Raw genomic sequence first — 25901 nt, 5'->3', positions numbered from 1 at the left:
AGGTTTAGAAATGAATAAAAAAAATAGGAGCGCGGGTAAGCTACTACGAACAGCATAGTGAACGCATTATTGTGGCCAAGATAGATACGAAGCCCACGCCTACCACAGTAGTACAAGTTTATATGCCAACTAGCTCCGCATATGACGAAGAGGTTGATGAAATGTATGATGAGATAAAAGAAATTATTCAGATAGTGAAGGGAGAAGAAAATTTAATAGTCATGAGTGACTGGAGTTCGATAGAAGGAAAGGGAGAGAAGGAAACGTAGTAGGTGAATATGGATTGGGGGGAAGAAATAAAAGAGGAAGCCGCCTGGTAGAATTTTGCACAGAGCATAACTTAATAATAGCTAATACTTGGTTCAAAAATCATAAAAGAAGGTTGTATACATGGAAGAAGCCTGGAGATACTGACAGGTTTCAGATAGATTATATAATAATAAAACAGAGATTCAGAAACCAGGTTTTAAATTGTAAGACTTTTCCAGGGGCAGATGCGGACTCTGAGCACAATCTATTGGTTATGAACTGTAGATTAAAACTGAAGAAACTGCCAAAAGGTGGCAATTTAACGAGTTGGGACCTGGATAAACTGAAAGAACAAGAGGTTGTAGAGAGCTTCAGGGAGATCATTAGAGAACGACTGACAAGAATGGGGGAAAGAAATACAGTAGAAAAAGAATGAGTAGCTTTGAGAGACGAAATAGTGAAGGTAGCAGAGGATCAAGTAGGTAAAAAGAAATCCTTGGGTAACAGAAGAGATACTGAATTTAATTGATGAAAGGAGAAAATATAAAAGTGCAGTAAATGAAGCAGGCAAATAGGAATACAAACGTCTCAAAAATGAGATTGACAGGATGTGCAAAATGGCTAAGCAGGGATGGCTAGAGGACAAATGTAAGAATGTAAAGGCTTATCTCACTAGGGGTAAGATAGATACTGCCTACAGGAAAACTAAAGAGACCTTTGGAGGAAAGAGAACCACTTGCATGAATATCAAGAGCTCAGATGGAAACCCAGTTCTAAGCAAAGAAGGGAAAGAAGAAAAGTGGAAGGAGTATATAGAGGGTCTATACAAGGGCGATGTTCTTAAGGATAATATTATAGAAATGGAAGAGAATGTAGATGAAGATGAAATATGAGATACGATACTGCGTGAAGAGATTGACAGAGCACTGAAAGACCTGAGTCGAAACAAGGCTCCGGGAGTAGACAACATTCCATTAGAATTACTGACGGCCTTGGGAGAGCCAGTCCTGACAAAACTCTACCATCTGCTGAGCAAAATGTATGAGACAAGCGAAATACCCTCAGACTTCAAGAAGAATATAATAATTCGAATCCCAAAGAAAGCAGGTCTCGACAGATGTGAAAATTACCGAACTATCAGTTTAATAAGCCACTGCTGCAAAATACTAACACGAATTCTTTACACACGAATGGAAAAACTACTCGATGCGGACCTCGGGGAAGATAAGTTTGGATTCATTAGGAATGTTGGAACACGTGAGGCAATACTGACCCTACTACTTATCTTACAAAATAGATTAAGGAAAGGTGAAACCTACGTTTCTAGCATTTGTAGACTTAGAGAAAGCTTTTGACAATGTTGACTGGAATACTCTCTTTCAAATTCTGAAGGCAGCAGGGGTTAAATACAGGGAGCGAAAGGCTATTTACAATTTGTACAGAAACCAGATGGCAGTTATAAGAGTCGAGGGGCATGAAAGGGAAGCAGTGGTTGGGAAGGGAGTGAGACAGGGTTGTAGCCTCTCCCCGATGTTATTCAATCTGTATATTGACCAAGCAGTAAAGGAAACAAAAGAAAAATTCAGAGTAGGAATTAAAATCCACGGAGTAGAAATAAAAACTTTGAGGTTCGCCGACGACATTGTAAATCTGTCAGAGACAGCAAAGGATCTGGAAGAGCAGATGAACGGAATGGACATGGTCTTGAAAGGAGGATACAAGATGCACACCAACAATAGCGAAACGAGAATAATGGAATGTAGTCGAATTAAATCGGGTGATGCTGCGAAAATTAGATTAGGAAATGAGGCGCTTAGAGTAGTAAATGAGTTTTGCTATTTGAGGAGCAAAATAACTCACTATGGTCGAAGTAGAGAGGATATAAAATGTAGACTGGCAATGGCAAGGAAAGCATTTCTGAAGAAGAGAAATTTGTTAACATCGAGTATAGACCTACGCGTCAGGAAGTCGTTTCTGAAAGTACAGTATTTGTATGGAGTGTAGCCATGTATGGAAGTGAAACATGGACGATAAATAGTTTAGACAAGAAGAGAATAGAAGCTTTCGAAATGTGGTGCTACAGAAGAATTCTGAAGATTAGATGGGTAGATCACATAACTAATGAGGAGGTATTGAATAGAATTGGAGAGAAGAGAAATTTGTGGCACAACTTGACTAGAAGAAGGGATCGGTTGGTAGGGCATATTCTGAGGCATCAAGGGATGAAGGGTAAAAATCATAGAGGGCGATCAAGAGATGAATACAGTAAACAGATTCAGAAGGGTGTAGGCTGCTACTGGGAGATGAAGAAACTTGCACGGGATAGAGTGGCATGGACAGCTGCATCAGACCAGTCTCTGGACTGAAGACCACAACTCCAACAACAAGTTTAATAACTCCGCTTCAGGGAAGCTGTCTTTTGTAATATTACCACCGGCGGAAAAATGCTCCTGTCGATGTACAAAAAAGGCGAATATGTCCATCTTTAAAAGACTCCCTTACTGTTCAACTTTTCGTTTTTTACATTTCGTTACCACCACAGTGTCGAAGATGTTATCTACTTTAAGTTTCAGCTTCAAGCTAGACGTGTAACTTCTTTTCCAAAGTCATTTACAAACATTTTAACAATTATCAGTAAATGGCTGAAGATGGCCTTGTAAGCCGAAAACCGGTTAACGCAATAAAAATAGTATTGTAGAACAAAAGCAAACTAGCTTCAAGTTATCTTGGTAAAAAACTAGTGGGTCAGGAGTCCTTCTGGTCGTCTTCCTTGACCACAGGAGGTCAGTCACAGAGGCTCTGGAAAGGGAAGAGGGTCCTCAGGGCACTGCAGTTCGCGGTTCCTTAACGTTACATGCAATGCATCACTGGCACCGGGAATTTTTCCTGTCGGGTTGAAATATACAATTGTTAAACCAATTCATAAGAAAGGTAACATGACAGACTTAAACAATTGTCGTCCAGTTTCCTTACTGACATCTTTTTCCAGAATATGTACTCAAGAGTAGTCGCACACTTCAGTGGAAATATTTTACTTAGCATATCATAGTTAGGATTTCCGAAGGATTGCTCTACTGAGAATGCAGTTTATACATTCAGTCATCAAGTAGTAAGAGCCTTAACAGTATGTCGCCCGTTGATATTTTCTGTCGTCTTTGCAAAGCGCTTGATTGTGTAGATATGTTACTACCTCAGAAAAACTCAAGTTGTATGGAACTGATGTCTTTACACAGAGCTGGTCTGAATGCAAAGGTTGCGCTTAATAATGCAGACAATGTCAGAAAGGTAGAAAATTTTAGTGACTGGGGGAAGGAAAATCATGAAGCAAGTCCACAGGGTCCAATTTTAGCTCAACTCATCTGCATCTAGACCTACATGATTACTCTGCAAATCAGAATTAAGTAGCTGGCAGAGGATTCATCGAACTAACTTATCTCTCCGTGCGAGCTCTAATTTCTCTTATTGTTTTATGATGATCATTTGTCTCAGTGTAAGTGGACACCAACAAAATATTTTCACACTCTGATGAGAAAGTTGGTGATTGAAATTTCATGACGAGTTTCTGCCGCAGCGAAAAACGCCATTGTTTTAATGACTGTCACCCCATTCGTATACCATATCCGTAGCACTCTCTGCCCTATTTCGCGATAATACAACACGAGATGCCCTTTTTTGAACTTTTTAGGTGTCCTGTGCAAATCCTATCTAATGCAGATCCCCCACTGCATAGCATTATGCTAGAAGAGGGCGGACAAGCGTAGTGTAAGCAGACTCTTTAGTAAACCTGTTACATTTTCTAAACGCTCTGCCAATAGAGAGCTGTCTTTGGTTTGCTTTCCTCACAATATTATCTGTATGATAGTTCCAATGTAAGTTATTCGTAATTGCAACCCCTAAGTTTTTAGTTGGGTTTACAGCCTAGAGATTTGTGTGATTTATCGACTAAATGAAATAAAGCGGATTATTTTTAGTGCTCATGTGGATGTCTTCACTTCTCGCTATTCAGAGTCAACTGCCAATTTTGCACAAACCGATAGCTAGTCTAAATCATTTGCAATTCGTTTTGCTCAGCTGATGACATTACATGATGGTCAATGACAGCATCATCTGCAAACAATCTAAGAGGACTGTTCAGATTGTCTTCTGAATCGTTTATGTAGATCAGGAAAAACGGAGGGCCTATAACACTTTCTTGGGGGAACGCCACATATTATTTCTGTTTTAGTCGATGACTTGCATTGGATTATTTCGAACTTTGACTTTGCTAACTAAAACTATGGAATCAATGAGACGTTCCCTGTTAATAGCACTTATTACTTCGTGAGAATAAAGAGGTAGTTGTGTTTCACAAAAACGATATTTTCTGAATCCGTGTTGGCTATTTATCGATAATCGTTTTCTTGGAGATGAGTCATAATGTTCGATCACTGTATATATTCCAAAATCATCCTTTTCATTATAAATGTGAACGACTTTCCACGTAATATTCAACAAGCAAAATTGGTACTTTTCGCAGACGATTCTAGTGTTATAATAAACCACATTAAAGAGAAAACCACAGAACAGATGGTAAATAATATTTTACAAAGAATTATTGTTTCTCTGATAATAGAGTCTCCCTAAAGTTTGTAAACCACACTACGTTCTGTTCTGTACAACGATAGAGTCATAGCAAGAACTGATGTAGCACATGAGAAGCAGTCAGTAAATACGGTGCAATGCCCCAATTTTTGTGTGTACAAAAGTCGTGTTACTAGGGCCTCCCGTCGGGTAGACGGTTCGCCGGATGTAAGTCTTTCGATTTGACGTCACTTCGGTGACTTGCTCGTCGATGGGGATGAAATGATGACGATTAGGACAACACAACACCCAGTCCCTGAGCGGAGAAAATCTCCGACCCAGTCGGCAATCGAACCCTGGCTCTTAGGATTGATATTCTGTCGCGCTGACCACTCAGCTACCGGGGGGGGGGGGGGGGACAATAGAACAGTGATTTCAATACCTCCAACACTAGAGGGAAAAATGACCTTTATTATGCATTTTTAAAGCTGCCAGTATCTCAGAAAGGAGTTCAATATTCATCAACAAAATTGTTTGATCATTTGACCAATAACATAAAATGTCTGTCGGGTAGCGAAGCAAGTTTTAAATATAATTTAAAATCATTTCTCTTGGACAACTTCTTCTATTCTGTTGAATTTCTGCTTAAAAACTGGTAGCCAGTAAAAAAAAAGTGTACTTGCATGAGTAGGGCTAAAAACAATAGTGTGTTTATTAACGTAAATACTAGTCATGTACACATTTACGAACCAAAACGTTATGACCATCTGCTTAATAGCTTGTTGAGCCATCTTTTCAAGGCAGTATATCACCAATCATGCGGATCATCGATTCTACAGTTTTAGATTTGTGGAGCTGTGTGGCACCAGGTGTTTACTCCTGTAAATACACTACTGGCCATTAAAATTGCTACACCAGGAGGAAATGCAGATGATAAACGTGTATACATTGGACAAATATATTATACTAGAACTGGCATGTGACTACATTTTCACGCAATTTGGGTGCATAGGTCCTGAGAAATCAGTACCCAGAAGAACCACCTCTGTCCGTAATAACGGCCTTGATATGCCTGGGCATTGAGTCAAACAGAGCTTGGATGGCGTGTACAGGTACAACTGCCCATGCAGCTGCAGCATGATACCACAGTTCATCAAGAGTAGTGACTGGCGTAATGTGACGAGCCAGTTGTTCGGCCACCATTGACCAGACGTTTTCAGTTGGTGAGGGATCTGGAGAATGTGCTGGCCAGGGCAGCAGTCGAACATTTTCTGTATCCAGAAAGGCCCTTACAGGACCTCCAACATGCGGTCGTGCATTATCCTGCTGAAATGTAGGGTTTCCCAGAGATCGAATGAAGGGTAGAACCACAGGTCGTAACATATCTGAAATGTAACGTCCACTGTTCAAAATACCGTCAATGCGAACAAGAGGTGACCGAGACGTGTAACCAATGGCACCCTATACCATCACGCCGGGTGCTACGCCAGTATGGAGATGACGAATAGACGCTTCCAATGTGCGTTCACCGCGATGTCGCCAAACACGGATGCCGCCATCATAATGCTGTAAACAGAACCTGAATTCATCCGAAAAAATAACGTTTTGCCATTCGTGCACCAAGGTTCGTCGTTGAGTACGCCATTGCAGGCGCTCCTGTCTATGATGCAGCGTCAAGGGTAACCGCAGCCATGGTCTCCGAGCTGATAGTCCATGCTGCTGCAAACGCCGTCGAACTGTTCGTGGAGGTGGTTGTTGTCTTGCAAACGTCCCCATCTGTTGGCTCAGGGATCGAGACGTGGCTGCACGATCCGTTACAGCCATGCGGATAAGATGCCTATCATTTCGATTGCTAGTGATACGAGGCATTTGGGATCCAGCACGGCGTTCCGTATTACCCTCCTGAACCCACCGATTCCATATTCTGCTAACAGTCATTGGATCTCGACCAACGCGACCAGCAATGTCATGATACGATAAACCGCAATCGCTTCAAAATGGCTGTGAGCACTATGGGACTTAACATCTGAGGTCATCAGTCTCCTAGAACTTAGAACTACTTAAAACTAACTAACCTAAGGACGTCAAACACATCCATGCTCGAGGCAGGATTCGAACCTGCGACCGTAGCAGTCGCGCGGTTCCGGACTGAAGCGCCTAGAACCGCTCGGCCACCGCGGCCGACAATCCGCAATCGCTATAGGTTACAATCCGACCTTTATCAAAGTCGGAAAGGTGATGGTACGCATATCTCCTCCTTACACGAGGCATCACAACAACGTTTCACCAGGCAACGCCTCTCAATTGCTGTTTGTGTATGAGAAATCGGTTGGAAAACTTTCCTCATGTCAGCACGTTGTAGGTGTCGCCACCGGCGCCAATCTTGTGTGAATGCTCTGAAAAGCTAATCATTTGCATATCACAGCATCTTCTTCCTGTCGGTTAAATTTCCCGTCTGTAACACGTCATCTTCGTGGTGTAGCAATTTTAATGACCAGTAGTGTAGCTGTCCGCTAGTGTGTGTACGCAATGGTGGCCTGCAGAGTGACCCAGATGGGAACCAAGACATTAACGTGATTTCACTATCACGCCCATCTAACCACTGTAGCACCATTCTGGCTTCGAGACACTGACAACTATACTTGTGAAATATGACATCGTCGTCAGGAAACACACCAAGTCTGAAGGGATGCAGGTGGCCCGCAGCTGATATGGTGGCTTCGATTACTATCGCAGGTCCCATACAAGCGCAGGAGAATGTCTGTCATAGCACCAACAGCCTGCGTCCGTGACACGGTACACGTTTCTAGCAGCTGTTCGCCTGGATGACGGCGTTTGTGGAGATGACCGTAGACCCAGTGCAGCAAAAATGTGATTCACTCGAGCCGACACATTTCCAGTGATACACGGTCCAATCTCGATGATCCCGAGCCCACTACACTCATAGTTGACGATGTCGTTGGGTCAACATGTGAACACGCAGGCGTCGTCTGCTGTGGAGCCTCTTGTTCAACAATGTGCGCTGGATGATTTGCACCGAAACACTTATGCGTCCACCGGCACTTTGCTCTTTCGCCTGAGATGCAACAGATCACCATCTGTCCTTCTTTACAGAGCGGACAAGACCTCCAGACCCACACTTTCTGTGAAGAGTCGTGGACGACCAACCACTTAGCGCCTGGTGGTAGTTTCACTGCCCTTATACCACATTACGTAGATGTTCACGACGGTAGCACGTGAACATTCGTCCAGCTTCGGCGTTTTGCAGATACTTGTTCGCAGGCTCTGCGTAATAATAATCTGACCTTTGCCAAGTCGCTTATATCAGTGGATTTCTCAATTTGCAGCTCATATCTTGTCTAGGGTAATCCCTCATCCGTCTCTTCTCGGCTTATACACTTTTCTTACTGCGTCACGTGCCTGCAACGCCACCAGGAGGCATCCAACCTGCCTTGGGCAGTGGTCACAATGATCAGTGTACATATCCTACAAACTGACTCGTTCCTCATCACTTCGATAAAAGAATCGTTCAAATGATGTATGGAACATGTAATTAACTGACACGGCTCTACGGTGACAAGTCTACTCGACTGCTAGCCCTTTCCCTCCAAAAGTTGTCATCCAATTAACAGAGTTTTGCCCGTCACCGTGTTCAGGCGCGAAGGACTCGACCAATGAGCGTAACATGGCTGGCATCTGATACCGACCTTTTGAATGTTAAGATGCGTCCTTTGTCACGAATGGGAAAGTTCTGCAGGGTCCCCCTGTACTCAACAAACAAAACGAAATTCTCGCTGGTCACTGTGGCAGTGGCTGGATACCCTCTCCTCCGCACAGAATTTTTCGAAAAGCCTGTAGTCAGGCTGAGAGGAGGAGAATTCTGAGCACTCGTCACGGGGAAGCCGCCTGGGGCACTCTTGGTTCAGAGCTCGTGGGAACAGCCTGCTTCTGTCGCCATTTCGGTCGCTTTTATCCGGTGCTGGCTGGCAGGTTGTGGCCTATGTTTGCTGAATTTTGAGTAAGTTTCGCATTTCGTATTAGTGCTGTTCACTTTCTGAGCAGCTCACAATTTGCGGAATTTGATACACAACTTGAGTTAAATGAATTTTATCCGTATGGATCCTGTTGAACTCCATGACTGTTCCTTTATAGGGTGTAGAAAAATTTCGGCTACCAGTCACATTAAAAGGTTGTTTGTTTGTCACACGACCGGTTTCGGGCTTGTGCCTACTCTTAGGTATTCATAAATTCATGTACATGTCTATATTGCTGAAGATCACAGTCATCATCATCATCATCATCATTTAAGACTGATTATGCCTTTCAGCGTTCAGTCTGGAGCATAGCCCCCCTTGTACAGTTCCTCCATGATCCCCTATTCAGTGCTAACATTGGTGCCTCTTCTGATGTTAAACCTATTACTTCAAAATCATTCTTAACCGAATCCAGGTACCTTCTCCTCGGTCTGCCCCGACTCCTCCTACCCTCTACTGCTGAATCCATGAGTCTCTTGGGTAACCTTGCTTCTCCCATGCGTGTAACATGACCCCACCATCTAAGCCTGTTCGCCCTGACTGCTACATCTACAGAGTTCATTCCCAGTTTTTCTTTGATTTCCTCATTGTGGACACCCTCCTGCCATTGTTCCTATCTACTAGTACCTGCAATCATCCTGGCTACTTTCATATCCATAACCTCAACCTTGTTGATAAGGTAACCTGAATCCACCCAGCTTTCGCTCCCATACAACAAAGTTGGTCGAAAGATTGAACGGTGCACAGATAACTTAGTCTTGGTACTGACTTCCTTCTTGCAGAAGAGAGTAGATCGTAGCTGAGCGCTCACTGCATTAGCTTTGCTACACCTCGCTTCCAGTTCGTTCACTATGTTGCCATCCTGTGAGAATATGCATCCTAAGTACTTGAAACCGTCCACCTGTTCTAACTTTGTTCCTCCTATTTGGCACTCAATCCGTTTATATTTCTTTCCCACTGACATTACTTTCGTTTTGGAGATGCTAATCTTCATACCATAGTCCTTACATTTCTGATCTAGCTCTGAAATATTACTTTGCAAACTTTCAATCGAATCTGCCATCACAACTAAGTCATCCGCATATGCAAGACTGCTTATTTTGTGTTCACATATCTTAATTTCACCCAGCCAGTCTATTGTTTTCAACATATGATCCATAAATAATATGAACAACAGTGGAGACAGGTTGCAGCCTTGTCTTACCCCTGAAACTACTCTGAACCATGAACTCAATTTACCGTCAACTCTAACTGCTGCCTGGCTATCCATGTAAAGACCTTTAATTGCTTGCAAAAGTTTGCCTCCTATTCCATAACCTTGTAGAACAGACAATAACTTCCTCCTAGGAACCCGGTCATAAGCCTTTTCTAGATCTATAAAGCATAGATACAATTCCCTGTTCCACTCATAACACTTCTCCATTATTTGACGTAAGCTAAAGATCTGGTCCTGACAACCTCTAAGAGGCCTAAACCCACACTGATTTTCATCCAATTGGTCCTCAACTAATACTCGCACTTTCCTTTCAACAATACCTGAGAAGATTTTACGCACAACGCTGATTAAAGAGATACCTCTGTAGTTGTTACAATCTTTTCTGTTTCCATGTTTAAAGATTGGTGTGATTACTGCTTTTGTCCAGTCCGATGGAACCTGTCCCGACTCCCAGGCCATTTCAATTATCCTGTGTAGCCATTTAAGACCTGACATTCCACTGTATTTGATGAGTTCCGACTTAATTTCATCCACCCCAGCCGCTTTATTGCACTGCAATCTATTGACCATTTTTTCCACTTCCTCAAATGTGATCCTATTTCCATCATCATTCCTATCCCATTCTACCTCGAAATCTGAAACATTACTGATCGCATTTTCACCTACATTGAGCAACTCTTCAAAATATTCCCTCCATCTGCCCAAGGCATCCACAGGATTCACCAGCAGATTTCCTGACCTGTCCAAAATACTTGTCATTTCCTTCTTACCTCCCTTTCGAAGACTGCTAATTACACTCCAGAATGGTTTTCCAGCAGCTTGACCCATAGTCTCCAACCTGTTTCCAAAGTTTTCCCACGATTTCTTCTTCGATGCTGCAATTATCTGTTTGGCTTTGTTTCTTTCTTCAACATAACTTTCTCTGTCTACCTGGGTTCTGGTATGTAGCCATTTTTGATACGCCTTCTTTTTCCTTTTACAGGCTGCCTTGACTGTATCATTCCACCAAGCTGTTTGCTTCATCCTACTTTTACACACTACTGTTCCAAGACATTCTTTAGCCACTTCTAATACTGTGTCGCTGTACCTTGTCAATTCCTTTTCCAATGACTGTAATTGACTACATTCAACTAACTGGTACTTTTCTGAGATCGCTGTTATGTACTTGTGCCTGATTTCCTTATCCTGAAGTTTCTCCACTCTTATCCTCCTACATATGGACCTGACCTCCTGCACTTTCGGCCTCATAATACCAATTTCACTGCAGATTAAATAATGATCAGTGTCATCAAAGAATCCCCTGAATACACGTGTGTCCCTCACAGCCTTCCTGAATTCCTGATCTGTTATTATACAGTCAGTGACAGATCTGGTTCCCCTGCCTTCGCAAGTATACCGGTGAATGTTCTTATGTTTAAAAAAGGAGTTTGTAATTACTAAGCCCATACTGGCACAGAAATCCAAGCGTTGTTTCCCGTTCCTGTTGGCCTCCATATCCTCTCCAAATTTACCCATAGCCTTTTCATACCCTTCTGTTCGATTTCCAATCCTGGCATTAAAATCACCCATGAGCAGAACACTGTCCTTGTTCTTTACTCTAACAACTACATCACTGAGTGCCTCATAAAAACTATCCATCTTCTCTTGATCTGTCCCTTCACAATGCGAATATACTGACACAATCCTAATTTTCTTGTTAGACACTATCAAATCTATCCACATCAGTCGTTCGTTTACATACCTTATTGCAACTACGCTGGGTTCCATTTCTTTCCTGATGTAAAGCCCTACACCCCATTGTGCTATTCCTGTTTGACTCCTGACAGGTAGACCTTGTATTCTCCCACTTCCTCTTCTTTCTCACCCCTTACCCGAATGTCACTAACAGCTAAAACGTCCAGCCCCATCTTACTTGCAGCCTCTGCCAGCTCTACCTTCTTCCCAGAGTAGCCCCCATTGATATTAATAGCACCCCATCTCATTACCATTTGTTTGCCAAGTCGTATCTTAGGAGTCCCTGGTTTGTCAGTTAGAGGTGGGACTCCGTCACATCCAAAGGTCCGAGGCATTTTGCTCTGATTGTTGCCAGCATCATGTTTAAAGTACCAGGGAAGCAGGTTGCTAGCCTTACTTGCCCCGAGTCCCATTGGGTTTTACCCCTAACGGCTGAGGGACTAACCGGTGGATTTGGTAGTGTTTGCCGTATGACCACAAAGGTGATCACGACTCAGAATATGTCCGAGATGCCCAGCCTTATTCCAAAGTAACTGGTATCCCGACTGTCGGGACCACTTATTTGGCCACTCATACTTGCCCGTGGTTCATGAACTAGGACATGACTACAGGAACCCACACCATGAACCACAGTATAAATACAAAATAATTATTTGCTGGTGACTAAACAGATACAAGTGCGACAATTTTAAGTGGCCTTGCCACTTAGTCACCAGCAAATATTTTATTTGTACACTCCTGGTAATGGAAAAAAGAACACATTGACACCTGTGTGTCAGACCCACCATACTTGCTCCGGACACTGCGAGAGGGCTGTACAAGCAATGATCACACGCACGGCACAGCGGACACACCAGGAACCGCGGTGTTGGCCGTCGAATGGCGCTAGCTGCACAGCATTTGTGCACCGCCGCCGTCAGTGTCAGCCAGTTTGCCGTGGCATACGGAGCTCCATCGCAGTCTTTAACACTGGTAGCATGCCGCGACAGCGTGGACGTGAACAGTATGTGCAGTTGACGGACTTTGAGCGAGGGCGTATAGTGGGCATGCGGGAGGCCGGGTGGACGTACCGCCGAATTGCTTAACACGTGGGGCGTGAGGTCTCCACAGTACATCGATGTTGTCGCCAGTGGTCGGCGGAAGGTGCACGTGCCCGTCGACCTGGGACCGGACCGCAGCGACGCACGGATGCACGCCAAGACCGTAGGATCTTACGCAGTGCCGTAGGGGACCGCACCGCCACTTCCCAGCAAATTAGGGACACTGTTGCTCCTGGGGTATCGGCGAGGACCATTCGCAACCGTCCCTATGAAGCTGGGCTACGGTCCCGCACACCGTTAGGCCGTCTTCCGCTCACGCCCCAACATCGTGCAGCCCGCCTCCAGTGGTGTCGCGACAGGCGTGAATGGAGGGACGAATGGAGACGTGTCGTCTTCAGCGATGAGAGTCGCTTCTGCCTTGGTGCCAATGATGGTCGTATGCGTGTTTGGCGCCGTGCAGGTGAGCGCCACAATCAGGACTGCATACGACCTCTGCACACAGGGCCAACACCCGGCATCATGGTGTGGGGAGCGATCTCCTACACTGGCCGTACACCACTGGTGATCGTCTAGGGGACACTGAATAGTGCACGGTACATCCAAACCGTCATCGAACCCATCGTTCTACCATTCCTAGACCGGCAAGGGAACTTGCTGTTCCAACAGGACAATGCACGTCCGCATGTATCCCGTGCTACCCAACGTGCTCTAGAAGGTGTAAGTCAACTACCCTGGCCAGCAAGATCTCCGGATCTGTCCCCCATTGAGCATGTTTGGAACTGGATGAAGCGTCGTCTCACGCGGTCTGCACGTCCAGCACGAACGCTGGTCCAACTGAGGCGCCAGGTGGAAATGGGATGGCAAGCCGTTCCACAGGACTACATCCAGCATCTCTACGATCGTCTCCATGGGAGAATAGCAGCCTGCATTGCTGCGAAAGGTGGATATACACTGTACTAGTGCCGACATTGTGCATGCTCTGTTGCCTGTGTCTATGTGCCTGTGGTTCTGTCAGTGTGATCATGTGATGTATCTGACCCCAGGAATGTGTCAATAAAGTTTCCCCTTCCTGGGACAATGAATTCACGGTGTTCTTATTTCAATTTCCAGGAGTGTATTTATACAGTGATCTCCAGCAGCATGGACATGTACATGAATGTATAAACACTTGAGGATGGTCACAACTTCGAAACCGGTCGTGTGACAAATAAATAACCTTTTATTGTGGCTGGTAGCGCAAATTTTTCTCCTCAACTTGAGTTGCCTGATCAACTGTATTATTTCGTCGGTCTTGCACTCGTTTACTTTGAATTTGTGAGCTGCGCAGCTGACGAAAGCTTATAACGTTTCCCAAACCGTCTTCCGTGTACATTAGGTATCTGCTCACAGCATTATCGGAACGTTCAATGTTAAAGTGAGCTTCTAGAGAGCTTTGTGCTTTCAATGTTTTATACGATTTTGGGCTGCTTGCGTTGGAGCAATTTCTCAATCAGGATTACGAGACTTTATGTTAATTTAGCGGGATACGTATTTTCTGTCATTCCAGTGTGGTGAACATCCAGGTTTTGAAGAAAGAACGCGTTATTAAACACAGACTTAATCTGAATCTCAGAACCGAAATATCCTGATTAGGGGACACACTAAAAATAAACATAACCGTTGAATTCATAATTTGTTCCTGTTATTGTGACGGTGTTCCCTTGAAAAGGAGGTGCCAAGCCTTTTTGTTTAAATATTGACTATGAAAGTACATTATTTTGATCTTTGATCATGATTTACGAGCATTGCCCTTATATCCTCTTACAATTAGATGTGCTCGAAAGGGAGGTCCCAGTGAGACCAAGAAAGATAGGAAAACACTAATTTTTCAGGTATTTTAAGATAAGGGAGCAACTGCTGTCGGTTGCAAATCGCTGTCAGTGTGATCCGATGTGCAACGTATCAGTTGCACGTGTCGTTCCGGAAGTATTTACTGTGACAGTTTTAAGTTACTTGTCAGTTTTATAGAAACGATAATGGCCTAACAAGTAGTAAACAGTGACTAAAAATAAAGTACGGTTATAAATAACAAAAAGGTTCGAACATCAGAGAGGTTCGCTAACACTCTGCCTTATTGTACGCAGTGTTCCGATGTCTTAACCGGACCAGCGAAGGGACTCTCGCAAAGTTGTGAGAAGACTTGGATTTTATCTTGAATCTGAAGTAAGTGTGAGTTTCGGGTTTCCTAAGAGTCGTTATCAGCGTAGATTGTCACGCTGTTTACTCCAAAAGCATGGAATCTAATTCGGTGTACTATAATTTGCACTTCGACCCCTGTTCAGTAACATTTAATCGTTACATCCATACTTCTATGGCGAGATTGTGATACGCCAGATAAAGTGTCTGGTATTCACATGAGTTCGCGGATTAATTTTCTGTTCCTGTAAGTGAGAGCAGGAGACGTGGGTCGACTGAAAAGAAACTGAGGAATTACGACTACACCAATACTTCGCGTTATGTTGTCGAATGCTGACAAACTACGTAATTCTCCCCTCCACCCCCGTCCCATCCTCGCTTTCTCTGTTCCTTTGTAAATACTGTTTGTGAAGAACGACAGCCTATAAGCTCCAGAAAACTATCGCTTTAGTCTTGGTTGTAGAAATCATTATTCTCCACAAAGTGCAGAATATCCATATTGTAAAACATTATCTGTTTAATGGAGTGCAGCAACTACAACCAAATTGTAAAGATGGCGACGAGAGACAGGGGAAATTCCCTTTAACATGCTATGGTGATGATGAGGACTCTTGAAATGAATTTCAGCCGGCCATCTGTTTTTCTTACGTTTGATGTGGCCGCTTGACACCGGGTACTCCAAGCTACTGTACGGGCGTTACTGTTAAAAGTGGTAGTAGCCAATAGTGTAATCAAACGTTAATGGGTCATTGCCCCTCTTTATATTGGGTGGGTGCATAAGTTCGTAGCGTTTTCCCATAAGTTAAATAAACACAACAGATACACATAACAGAGACTTTAGTCATCGATAATATATTCTCCTTCACTATTTACAAGTCTGTCGACGCTGGGGTAATTTTTCGATTCCTAGACTGTAGAAAGGACGTGGTTTAGAGGCGTAGAACTCGCCCAGCCATATTCGGAGCGCATTTTCAGCGGGAAAGGAGTTCCTCGATGCCTGTTCGTTGTTGTGGTTGTGGTCTTCAGTCCAGAGACTGGTTTGATGCAGCTCTCCATGCTACTCTACCCTGTGCAAGGTTCTTCATCTCCCAGTACCTACTGCAACGTACGTTTAGTGTATTCATTTCTTGGTCTCCCTCTACTATTTTTATCCTCCACGCTGCCCTCCAATACTAAATTGGTGATCCCTTGATGCCTCAGAATATGCCCTACCAACCGATCCCTCCTTCTAGTCAACTTGTGCCACAAATTTCTCTTCTCTCCAGTTCTATTCAATACCTTCTCATTAGTTATGTGATCTACCCATTTAATCTTCAGCATTCTTCTGTAGCACCACATTTTGAAAGCTTCTATTCTCTTCTTATCTAAACCATTTTATCGTCCACGTTTCACTTCCATATATGGCTACACTCCATACAGATACTTTCAGAAACGACTTCCTGACGCCGGCCGAAGTGGCCGTGCGGTTAAAGGCGCTGCAGTCTGGAACCGCAAGACCGCTACGGTCGCAGGTTCGAATCCTGCCTCGGGCATGGATGTTTGTGATGTCCTTAGGTTAGTTAGGTTTAACTAGTTCTAAGTTCTAGGGGACTAATGACCTCAGCAGTTGAGTCCCATAGTGCTCAGAGCCATTTTGACTTCCTGACATTTAAATCTATACTCGATGTTAACAAATTTCTCTTCTTCAAAAATGCTTTCCTTGCCATTGCCAGTCTACATTTTATTTCCTCTCTACTTCGACCATCATCAGTTATTTTGCTCCCCAAACAGCAAAACTCAATTACTACTTTAAGTGTCTCATATCCTAATCTAATTCCTGAGGCATCACCCGATTTAATTCGACGACATTCCATTATTCTAGTTTTGCTTTTGTTGATGTTCATATTATATCCTCCTTTTAAGACCCTGTCCATTCCGTTCATCTGCTCTTCCAAGTGCTTTGCTGTCTCTGACAGAATTACAATGTCATCGGCGAACCTCAAAGATTTAATTTCTTCTCCATGGATATTAATTCCTACTCCAAATTCTTCTTTTGTTTCCTTTACTACTTGCTCAGTATATAGATTAACATCGGGGAGAGGCTACAACCCTGTCTCACACCCTTCCCCACCACTGCTTCCCTTTGATGCGCCTCGACCCTTATAACCTCAATCTGGTTTCTGTAAAAATTGTAAATAGCCTTTCGCTCCCTGTATTTTACCCCTGCCACCTTCAAAATTTGAAAGAGAGTATTCCAGTCAACATTGTCAAAAGCTTTCTCTAAGTTCCAAATGCTAGAAACGTAGATTTGCCTTTTCTTAATCTAGCTTCTAAAATAAGTAGTAGGGTCAGTATTGCCTCACGTGTTCCAACATTCCTAATGAATCCAAACTGATCTTCCCCGAGGTCGGCTTCTACCAGTTTTTCCATTCGTGTGTAAAGAATTCGTGTTAGTATTTTGCAGCAGTGGGCTATTAAACTGATAGTTCGGTAATTTTCACATCTGTCAAGACTTGCTTTCTTTGGGATTGGAATTATTATATTTGAAGTCTGAGGGTATTTCGCCTGTCTCATACATCTTGCTCATCGGATGGTAGAGTTTTGTTAGGCCGGGCTCTACCAAGGCTGTCAGTAGTTCTAATGGGATGTTGTCTACTTCCGGGGCCTTGTTTCGACTTAGGTCTTTCAGTGCTGCCTGTTCGTAGACCTCGGAAAAGATGAAAATCTTAGGGCGCAAGTTCAGATGAATTCCTCTATAGTGTTTTTGTCAGTGTAGCAGAATGCGGGAAAGAATTCTGATGGAGTATCATTACTTCATGCAGTCTTCCTCATCGTTGTTCCTGGACTGTGTCTGTAAGACGCCTCAGTTGCTGACAATAATTGTCATCTGTGATGGTTACACATCGGGGAAGGAATTCGTAGTACACCACACCGTCGCTGTTCCACCAAATGCGTAACGTTATCCTTTGTGGATGCGCGCAGGTCTGTGTAGGGGAGTTGCTACTCTGCTCGGTGTCAGCCACTCCTTTCGTTTGCTCATGTTAGCATGAAGACACCACTTCTCGTCACCAGTAACGATACACGATAGGAATGGTCGAAGCTCTTCACGAGCGGTAGCCGTTCACCCTATTATAGAACATCCCCCACAGCGTGCAAATGTCGCACCATGGTGGGGTGATCACAGTTCATTTACCAATTCTCACGTACATTCGGGTAGGTCATTGTGGATTAATACGCTTAATGATCATCATCATATCCCGAAAGTCTTTCTGAAGGAGGAGAGTCACCAATGTCAAAATGATCCTCCTTAAAACGAGGAAACCATTTTCTTGGCGTCCTCGTCCAATGGCGTTATCCACATAAACGTAGCAAATGTTTCTGGCTGCCTCCTCTATCGAACTTAAACAGAAGAATGTGTCGGAAACGTTCCAATTTCTCCACTTGACACTCCATTTTCTAGCGTCCACAGCTCCACTCACTACCTCCAAATGACAAAATGACAATGTGTAAATTCAGACAGCATCAGTGAACTACAAACTAAAAATGCCAATCAATAAATAAACCTATAGCAACTGGAGTACCAACATGGAAAACAAAAGCGCTTCGAACTTAAGCGGCAATCTAATACACTCCTGGAAATGGAAAAAAGAACACATTGACACCGGTGTGTCAGACCCACCATACTTGCTCCGGACAATGCGAGAGGGCTGTACAAGCAATGATCACACGCACGGCACAGCGGACACACCAGGAACCGCGGTGTTGGCCGTCGAATGGCGCTAGCTGCACAGCATTTGTGCACCGCCGCCGTCAGTGTCAGCCAGTTTGCCGTGGCATACGGAGCTCCATCGCAGTCTTTAACACTGGTAGCATGTCGCGACAGCGTGGACGTGAACCGTATGTGCAGTTGACGGACTTTGAGCGAGGGCGTATAGTGGGCATGCGGGAGGCCGGGTGGACGTACCGCCGAATTGCTCAACACGTGGGGCGTGAGGTCTCCACAGCGCATCGATATTGTCGCCAGTGGTCGGCGGAAGGTGCACGTGCCCGTCGACCTGGGACCGGACCGCAGCGACGCACGGATGCACGCCAAGACCGTAGGATCCTACGCAGTGCCGTAGGGGACCGCACCGCCACTTCCCAGCAAATTAGGGACACTGTTGCTCCTGGGGTATCGGCGAGGACCATTCGCAACCGTCTCCATGAAGCTGGGCTACGGTCCCGCACACCGTTAGGCCGTCTTCCGCTCACGCCCCAACGTCGCGACAGGCATGAATGGAGGGACGAATGGAGACGTGTCGTCTTCAGCGATGAGAGTCGCTTCTGCCTTGGTGCCAATGATGGTCGTATGCGTGTTTGGCGCCGTGCAGGTGAGCGCCACAATCAGGACTGCACATGACCGAGGCACACAGGGCCAACACCCGGGAGCATGGTGTGGGGAGCGATCTCCTACACTGGCCGTACACCACTGGTGATCGTCGAGGGGACACTGAATAGTGCACGGTACATCCAAACCGTCATCGAACCCATCGTTCTACCATTCCTAGACCGGCAAGGGAACTTGCTGTTCCAACAGGACAATGCACGTCCGCATGTATCCCGTGCCACCCAACGTGCTCTAGAAGGTGTAAGTCAACTACCCTGGCCAGCAAGATCTCCGGATCTGTCCCCCATTGAGCATGTTTGGAACTGGATGAAGCGTCGTCTCACGCGCTCTGCACGTCCAGCACGAACGCTGGTCCAACTGAGGCGCCAGGTGGAAATGGCATGGCAAGCCGTTCCACAGGACTACATCCAGCATCTCTACGATCGTCTCCATGGGAGAATAGCAGCCTGCATTGCTGCGAAAGGTGGATATACACTGTACTAGTGCCGACATTGTGCATGCTCTGTTGCCTGTGTCTATGTGCCTGTGGTTCTGTCAGTGTGATCATGTGATGTATCCGACCCCAGGAATGTGTCAATAAAGTTTCCCCTTCCTGGGACAATGCATTCACGGTGTTCTTATTTCAATTTCCAGGAGTGTATGTAATACACTACTGGCCATTAAAATTGCTACACCGCGAAGATGACGTGCTATAGACGCGAAATTTAACCGACAGGAAGAAGATGCTGTGATATGCAAATGATTAGCTTTTCACAGTAATCGCACGTTGGCGCCGGTGGCGACACCTACAACGAGCTGACGTGAGGGAAGTTTCCAACCGATTTCTCATACACAAACAGCAGTTGACTGGCGTTGCCTGGTGAAACGTTGTTGTGATGCCTCGTGTAAAGAGGAGAAATGCGTACCATCACGTTTCCGACTTTGATAAATGGCGGATTGATTGTAGCCTATCGCGATTGCGGTTTATCGTATCGCGACTTTGCTGTTCGCGTTGGTCGAGATCCAATGACTGTTAGCAGAATATGGAATCGGTGGGTTCAGGAGGGTAATACGGAACGCCGTGCTGGATCCCAATGGCCTCGTATCACTAGCAGTCGAGATGACAGGCATCTTATCCGCATGGCTGTAACGGATCGTGCGGCCACGTCTCGATCCCTGAGTCAACAGAGGGGAACGTTTCCAAGACAACAACCATCTGCACGAACAGTTCGACAACGTTTGCAGCAGCATGGAATATCGGCTCGGAGACCACGGCTGCGGTTACCCTTGACGCTGCATCACAGACAGGAGCGTCTGCGATGGTGTACGGAACAACGAACCTTAGTGCACGAATGGCAAAAAGTGATTTTTTCGGATGAATCCAGGTTCTGTTTACAGCATCATGATGTCGCATCCGTGTTTGGCGACATTGCGGTGAACGCACATTGGAAGCGTGTATTCGTCATCGCCAAACTGGCATATCACCCGGCGTGATGGTGTGGGGTGCCATCGGTTACACGACTCGGTCACCTCTTGTTCGCACTGACGGCACTTTGAACAGTGGACGTTACATTTATGATGTGTTATGACCCGTGGTCTACCCTTCATTCGATCCCTGCGAAACCCTACATTTCAGCAGGATAATGCACGACCGCATGTTGCAGGTCCTGTACGGGCCTTTCTGGATACAGAAAATGTTCGACTGCTGCTCTGGCCAGTACATTCTCCAGATCTCTCACCAATTGAAACCGTCTGGTCAATGTTGGCCGAGCAACTGGCTCGTCACAATACGCCAGTCACTACTCTTGATGAACTGCGGATTCGTGTTGAAGCTGTATGGGACTGCTGTGCCTGTACCCGCCATCCAAGCTCTGTTTGACTCAATGCCCAGGCGTATCAAGGCCGTTGTTACGGACAGAGGTGGTTCTTCTGGGTACTGATTTCTCAGGATCTATCCACCCAAATTGCGTGAAAACGTAATCACATGTCAATTCTAGTATAATATATCTGTCCAATGAATACCCGTTTATCATCTGCATTTCTTCTTGGTGTAGCAATTTGAATGGCCAGTAGTGTCCGTTACTTCTGTTTACGTTGCATATCAACTACCGGTCCCTACAAAAATCTTCAGTCCTATGCAGGTCTTACCACATTTCACTCGTGTTTCCTAACGTTGCAAATTTCCTATGTGCAACAGCAACATCCGTGAACAATATCGTTAACATTATTAATTTGAACTTTCCATTGAGGGTAATGAAAGAAAAAAGGACTTTTGAAAACGTTAAGCAAAAACTGATTACTTTTACATTTTGATCTGAAATTAACTCTTATAAGTACAGTAGATTCGTAATAAGAGGGCTAGAAAAAAACAAAACAATTTCATTGTTAATTCCAAGCTGTTAACATTCATAATATTTCCAGGCAAAATTTACACAAACCCAAATTTTACATTCTGAAAGTGTAATGACAATGGATTTTTAATATTCAAGGACGGTTTTAGCCAAAATCTCGCACGACGCGCATGGGTCGTAGCGTAGGTTGCTCTTGTTGGCCAGTCTGAGGCTGTTTCCCAGATTGATGGACCACAAGAATCCTGTATCCAATTGTTCGTCTCGACTTCGTCTACACCATTGTTGTATGTCGTTATCGTTTACACCGTGCACATACTGTAAAAAGTAACGTTCTTAAAACATTCGCATAGAGAGCTTAGAAGTTATTTTTTGGGTTGACATTTTTTCTCGCACAGAGAATGACGTGTCGAGTTCTACCTCCAAGGGAGGCATGAATCCAGCCACAACGCATACATTCACCCACTCACACATCGTGTTGCGTAAATCTCCCAATAAAGTTACTAATAGCACACTACGGCTGGGTTTTCTCTAAGAGACAGTGGGAAACTGTATCGAACGTATTTCGGTAGTCAAGGTTTAGCTCCTGCACCATCCACTGGAAATAAATGCTGTTCTGCGATCACTTACCTCAGTACTTGTCATTTTGTTGTCAATCGGATGACTGAGAAGAGGAACCACTGTACTTCCTTTCGCAGTGAGACAATTTCATAGACCATATTCAATATTTTGCCTTTAGGTCTGTCGGTATGTCACCCTTCAGTCTGCAATGGAAGTAATGAAGCTACGTATTCACGTATCTAAATGCGATGCTATAATATTTGAATTAAACAGTTCTTTATTAGAAAACGTCGTGGAATTGTTAATAAAGCCACCGGTCAGAAACATTTATGTATTTCAGATGTATTCAAAACAATCATGCTTAGATCGACCCTAATATGTTCGTATTCATAAGGATTCCTATGCTTCTCTTGTACGATTCATGTTTAGGAAGTCATGATGGGACCTTGATCCCTGAAGCGCTTATTAAATACAAATGCATAAAATGAATTGTGACTGTCTATAGGAGCAGTCAACTAAATCCTGACCATATTCGAAGTGTGGACATGGAATATGGAGCTAATATCACCAGACCCCTGCTATCACTACATTAATCACTACATTAATATGGAAAGCGTAACTACGTATCAAATTATTATAATTGTTACACTTGTAAAAAAACCTTTAAGACGCACGGCATCATGGAGCGTATCATGCCAGGTTGTCACATACTTTCTGTTTCTCAAAATTTATCTTATGAAACCTCATGATTACGCTTGGTGTTCAATTTTACTATCAATTGACATAATCATTTACAAAAATTACTGAATTAAATAGTATTTAGGACGTGTTTTAGGAGACAATTCCCAATCAATAGGTAATACAAGTTCTCGAATTAAATGTACGTTCAATTTGTTTGGAGGATTTGTGGATGTCAGGTTACTTTCCCGGAATGCTTTCTAACATCATTTAACTTACGCAATCAAAAGCAACCAAATTCCTTTGCTATTTTCAGTGCCAAAAGTTTATATACATAAAGTTGTAACATGTCAAGGAGACTTACTAATATAATCTTCTTCACTGTGACCGTATCGCTGTAACAGCGAATAGCAATGAGCGCAAAGTTGCTTTGAGTCCCAAAAAATTAAACAGGTTCCTTCGAAATAACCAAAAGGATTCAGTCACGTTCTATATGTATCAACTGGTACAAATTTAACTTACAGTCTCTTGAAAAATGTTAGTTTGAATTCAAAATTTTCCGCGTTTCCACACTAGTGGTGACAGTCCCATTTGATATACGAAGATAAGAAGTCTTGGAAGATGTTGGGAGGGGTTATAAACCATGTTTTTATTAAATTGATATTATGATGTTTTTGTAATATATTTCAAATTATAATATTATACTTTTTAAAACATGTAAATAAAATTGGTTTTATTTTAAATTTTTGATATCTCGGACTGTTTTTCTTGCATAGTGTAAGAGTCGGTTGAATGAGTAATCAAGAACAGCGGGTAATCATCTAGTTTGTTGACGTAGCTATACTTTACTGATGAACGATGCATATATTGCTAACATTCGCTAACCGGCAACCAATCACAAAACATACAGTTTATCAGTGCCTCGTAATTGTTGTATCTGGTCTTTCTGACATTCAGGGCAGATGCATATTGATGACGCTCGTAGCAGTTCACTGAAATCATTTTTTCGACGGAGCTGCTCGCATTATTCGATTAATTAGTTAACGCGTAAACTGATCCATTCGGTCGTTACGCTAGCGTTAAAATATTTAAGCAGGGTTTACGCTCAATATCCGTGGCTTAAACCTTATATTGCCTTTCGGCATAAAAAACTACTTGCACAGTCATGAATAAATTTAAAAAAATGACAAACGGTTAGTTTTCTGAGTATTCTTCCTTGAAAAGTGAAAAAGAGAAAACACAAATTCTTAGTCTTTTGCCTTCGCCCATACATATTTTGTTGACAATACGCGTCGCGAATACAATTCATAAGGTTTTGACAACATGGAAACCAGTACTACCAACAATAAAATCGCAGGTGACAGGTAGCACTGAAATACCAACCGTACTGCAGATGTCAGATAGCACCATGAAAAAAAAAAGAAAGATATGTTCAATAAAATAAACGGAAACACACTGTCGATGGTGTTACATCACCCAAACACGTATGGATGATGAGACAAAAATAATAAATTCGGTTTGCTTCCAGGCAGGATCCTTGAAATATGCTTATTGTGCAAGCGGGCACAGACACAAATAAATTTTTTTAAAAAAAGAAAAAAAGTCTTGTACCCTTTTACTCCTTGCGATTTGATGATGAGCAAGGGGGAGAGCAAGTGATAATCGAAACGTTTTTTAAATATCAATGTACTGGATCCATACCGACTGAGAGATTGTTCCCATTAAAATTGTATGGCTTAAATATTTGTATACGAGATGCACAGGTTTATCGTCATGCGGCGACGACGTACCTCAGACACTTGTCGCTGGGTTACAATTAAATGCAGGGTGCAGGGCTAGTGCGTCGACTACCATTGGTGGGCCGCCTCACCTGGTATTTACTTTCATCCGGAGTGCGCAGGAGTGGCAGGAGGAACAGGAAGAAGCAGAGGCCCGCGACGATGCACAGGGGGGTGAGCAGCACGTAGCGGCGGCAGCGGCGGCACCTCATGTCCGCAGCCGAGGTGTCGGATGCGCACCCCTCGTGTGTCGGCAGCGCAGTGGAGCGCCACGCACACACACGCCGTGCAGACTCGGTGCCAGACTTGGCGTCTCGCGAGATAACTCGCCGACTGAGGCGCGCATGCGCCGCTGACCGTCGAACCGGCGCCAGATGATAGACTCACCCCGGCCCGCCTCCACACGCGCTAACACAGAGCGTATGCGAGCCACTTATCGTGAGCTCGTACTTCACAGTGGTAAACTTTGATACAACGCACCTTTCTTATTACGGGACGTGGGCGCGTATGGGTTTCATTTCACAGCCTATTTTATTTTTCTCCTCCTGTCTTTCTACGTCGACATCTACATATGTAGTCCGCAAGTGCAAGGCGGAGGGTACCTAACACAAATATTATTGATTTTCTGTCCTATACCATCTGTATGTTGAGCAAGGAAGAAATGACATTCTACGTACTTACACTACTGGCCAATAAAACTGCTACAACAAGACGAAATGCAGATGATAAACGGGTATTCATTGGATAAATATATTATACTAGAACTGACATGTGATTACATTTTCACGCAATTTGGGTGCATAGCTCCTGAGAAATCAGTACCCAGAACAACAACCTCTGGCCATAATAATGGTCTTGATACGCCCGGGCATTGAGTCAAACAGAGCTTGGACGGCATGTACAGGTACAGCTGCCAATGCAGCTTCAACACGACACCACTGTTCATCAAGAGTAGTGACTGGCATATTGTGACGAGCCAGTTCCTCGGCCACCATTGACCAGACTTTTCAGTTGGTGAGAGAACTGGAGAATGTGCCGGCTAGGGGAGCAGTCGAACATTTTCTGTATCCAGAAAGGCCCTTACAGGACCTGCAACATGCGGTCGTGCATTATGCTGCTGAAATGTAGGGTTTCGCAGGGATCGAATGAAGGGCAGACCACGGGTCGTAACACATCTGAAATG

The 25901-nt window shown here is 44.1% G+C and overlaps 1 protein-coding gene across 1 annotated transcript in view; it reads right to left on the bottom strand.

The window, feature by feature from the left end:
- LOC126187486 (beta-1,4-glucuronyltransferase 1-like) overlaps positions 1 to 24960 on the bottom strand; it is a 137727-nt gene extending 112767 nt beyond the window's left edge. The window contains exon 1 of the mRNA XM_049928637.1: positions 24811 to 24960. Coding sequence (XP_049784594.1) covers positions 24811 to 24930 — 120 coding nt within the window. The 5' untranslated portion in view covers positions 24931 to 24960. The remainder of the gene's footprint in view (positions 1 to 24810) is intronic.
- Between the last annotated feature and the right edge of the window lie 941 nt (positions 24961 to 25901).

The sequence above is a fragment of the Schistocerca cancellata genome, chromosome 1 (assembly GCF_023864275.1).
Source record: "Schistocerca cancellata isolate TAMUIC-IGC-003103 chromosome 1, iqSchCanc2.1, whole genome shotgun sequence".
NCBI classification, from domain to species: Eukaryota; Metazoa; Arthropoda; class Insecta; order Orthoptera; family Acrididae; genus Schistocerca; species Schistocerca cancellata.
Note: the sequence above shows the minus strand (reverse complement) of the source record. Positions and strands in the feature narration are given on the sequence as shown.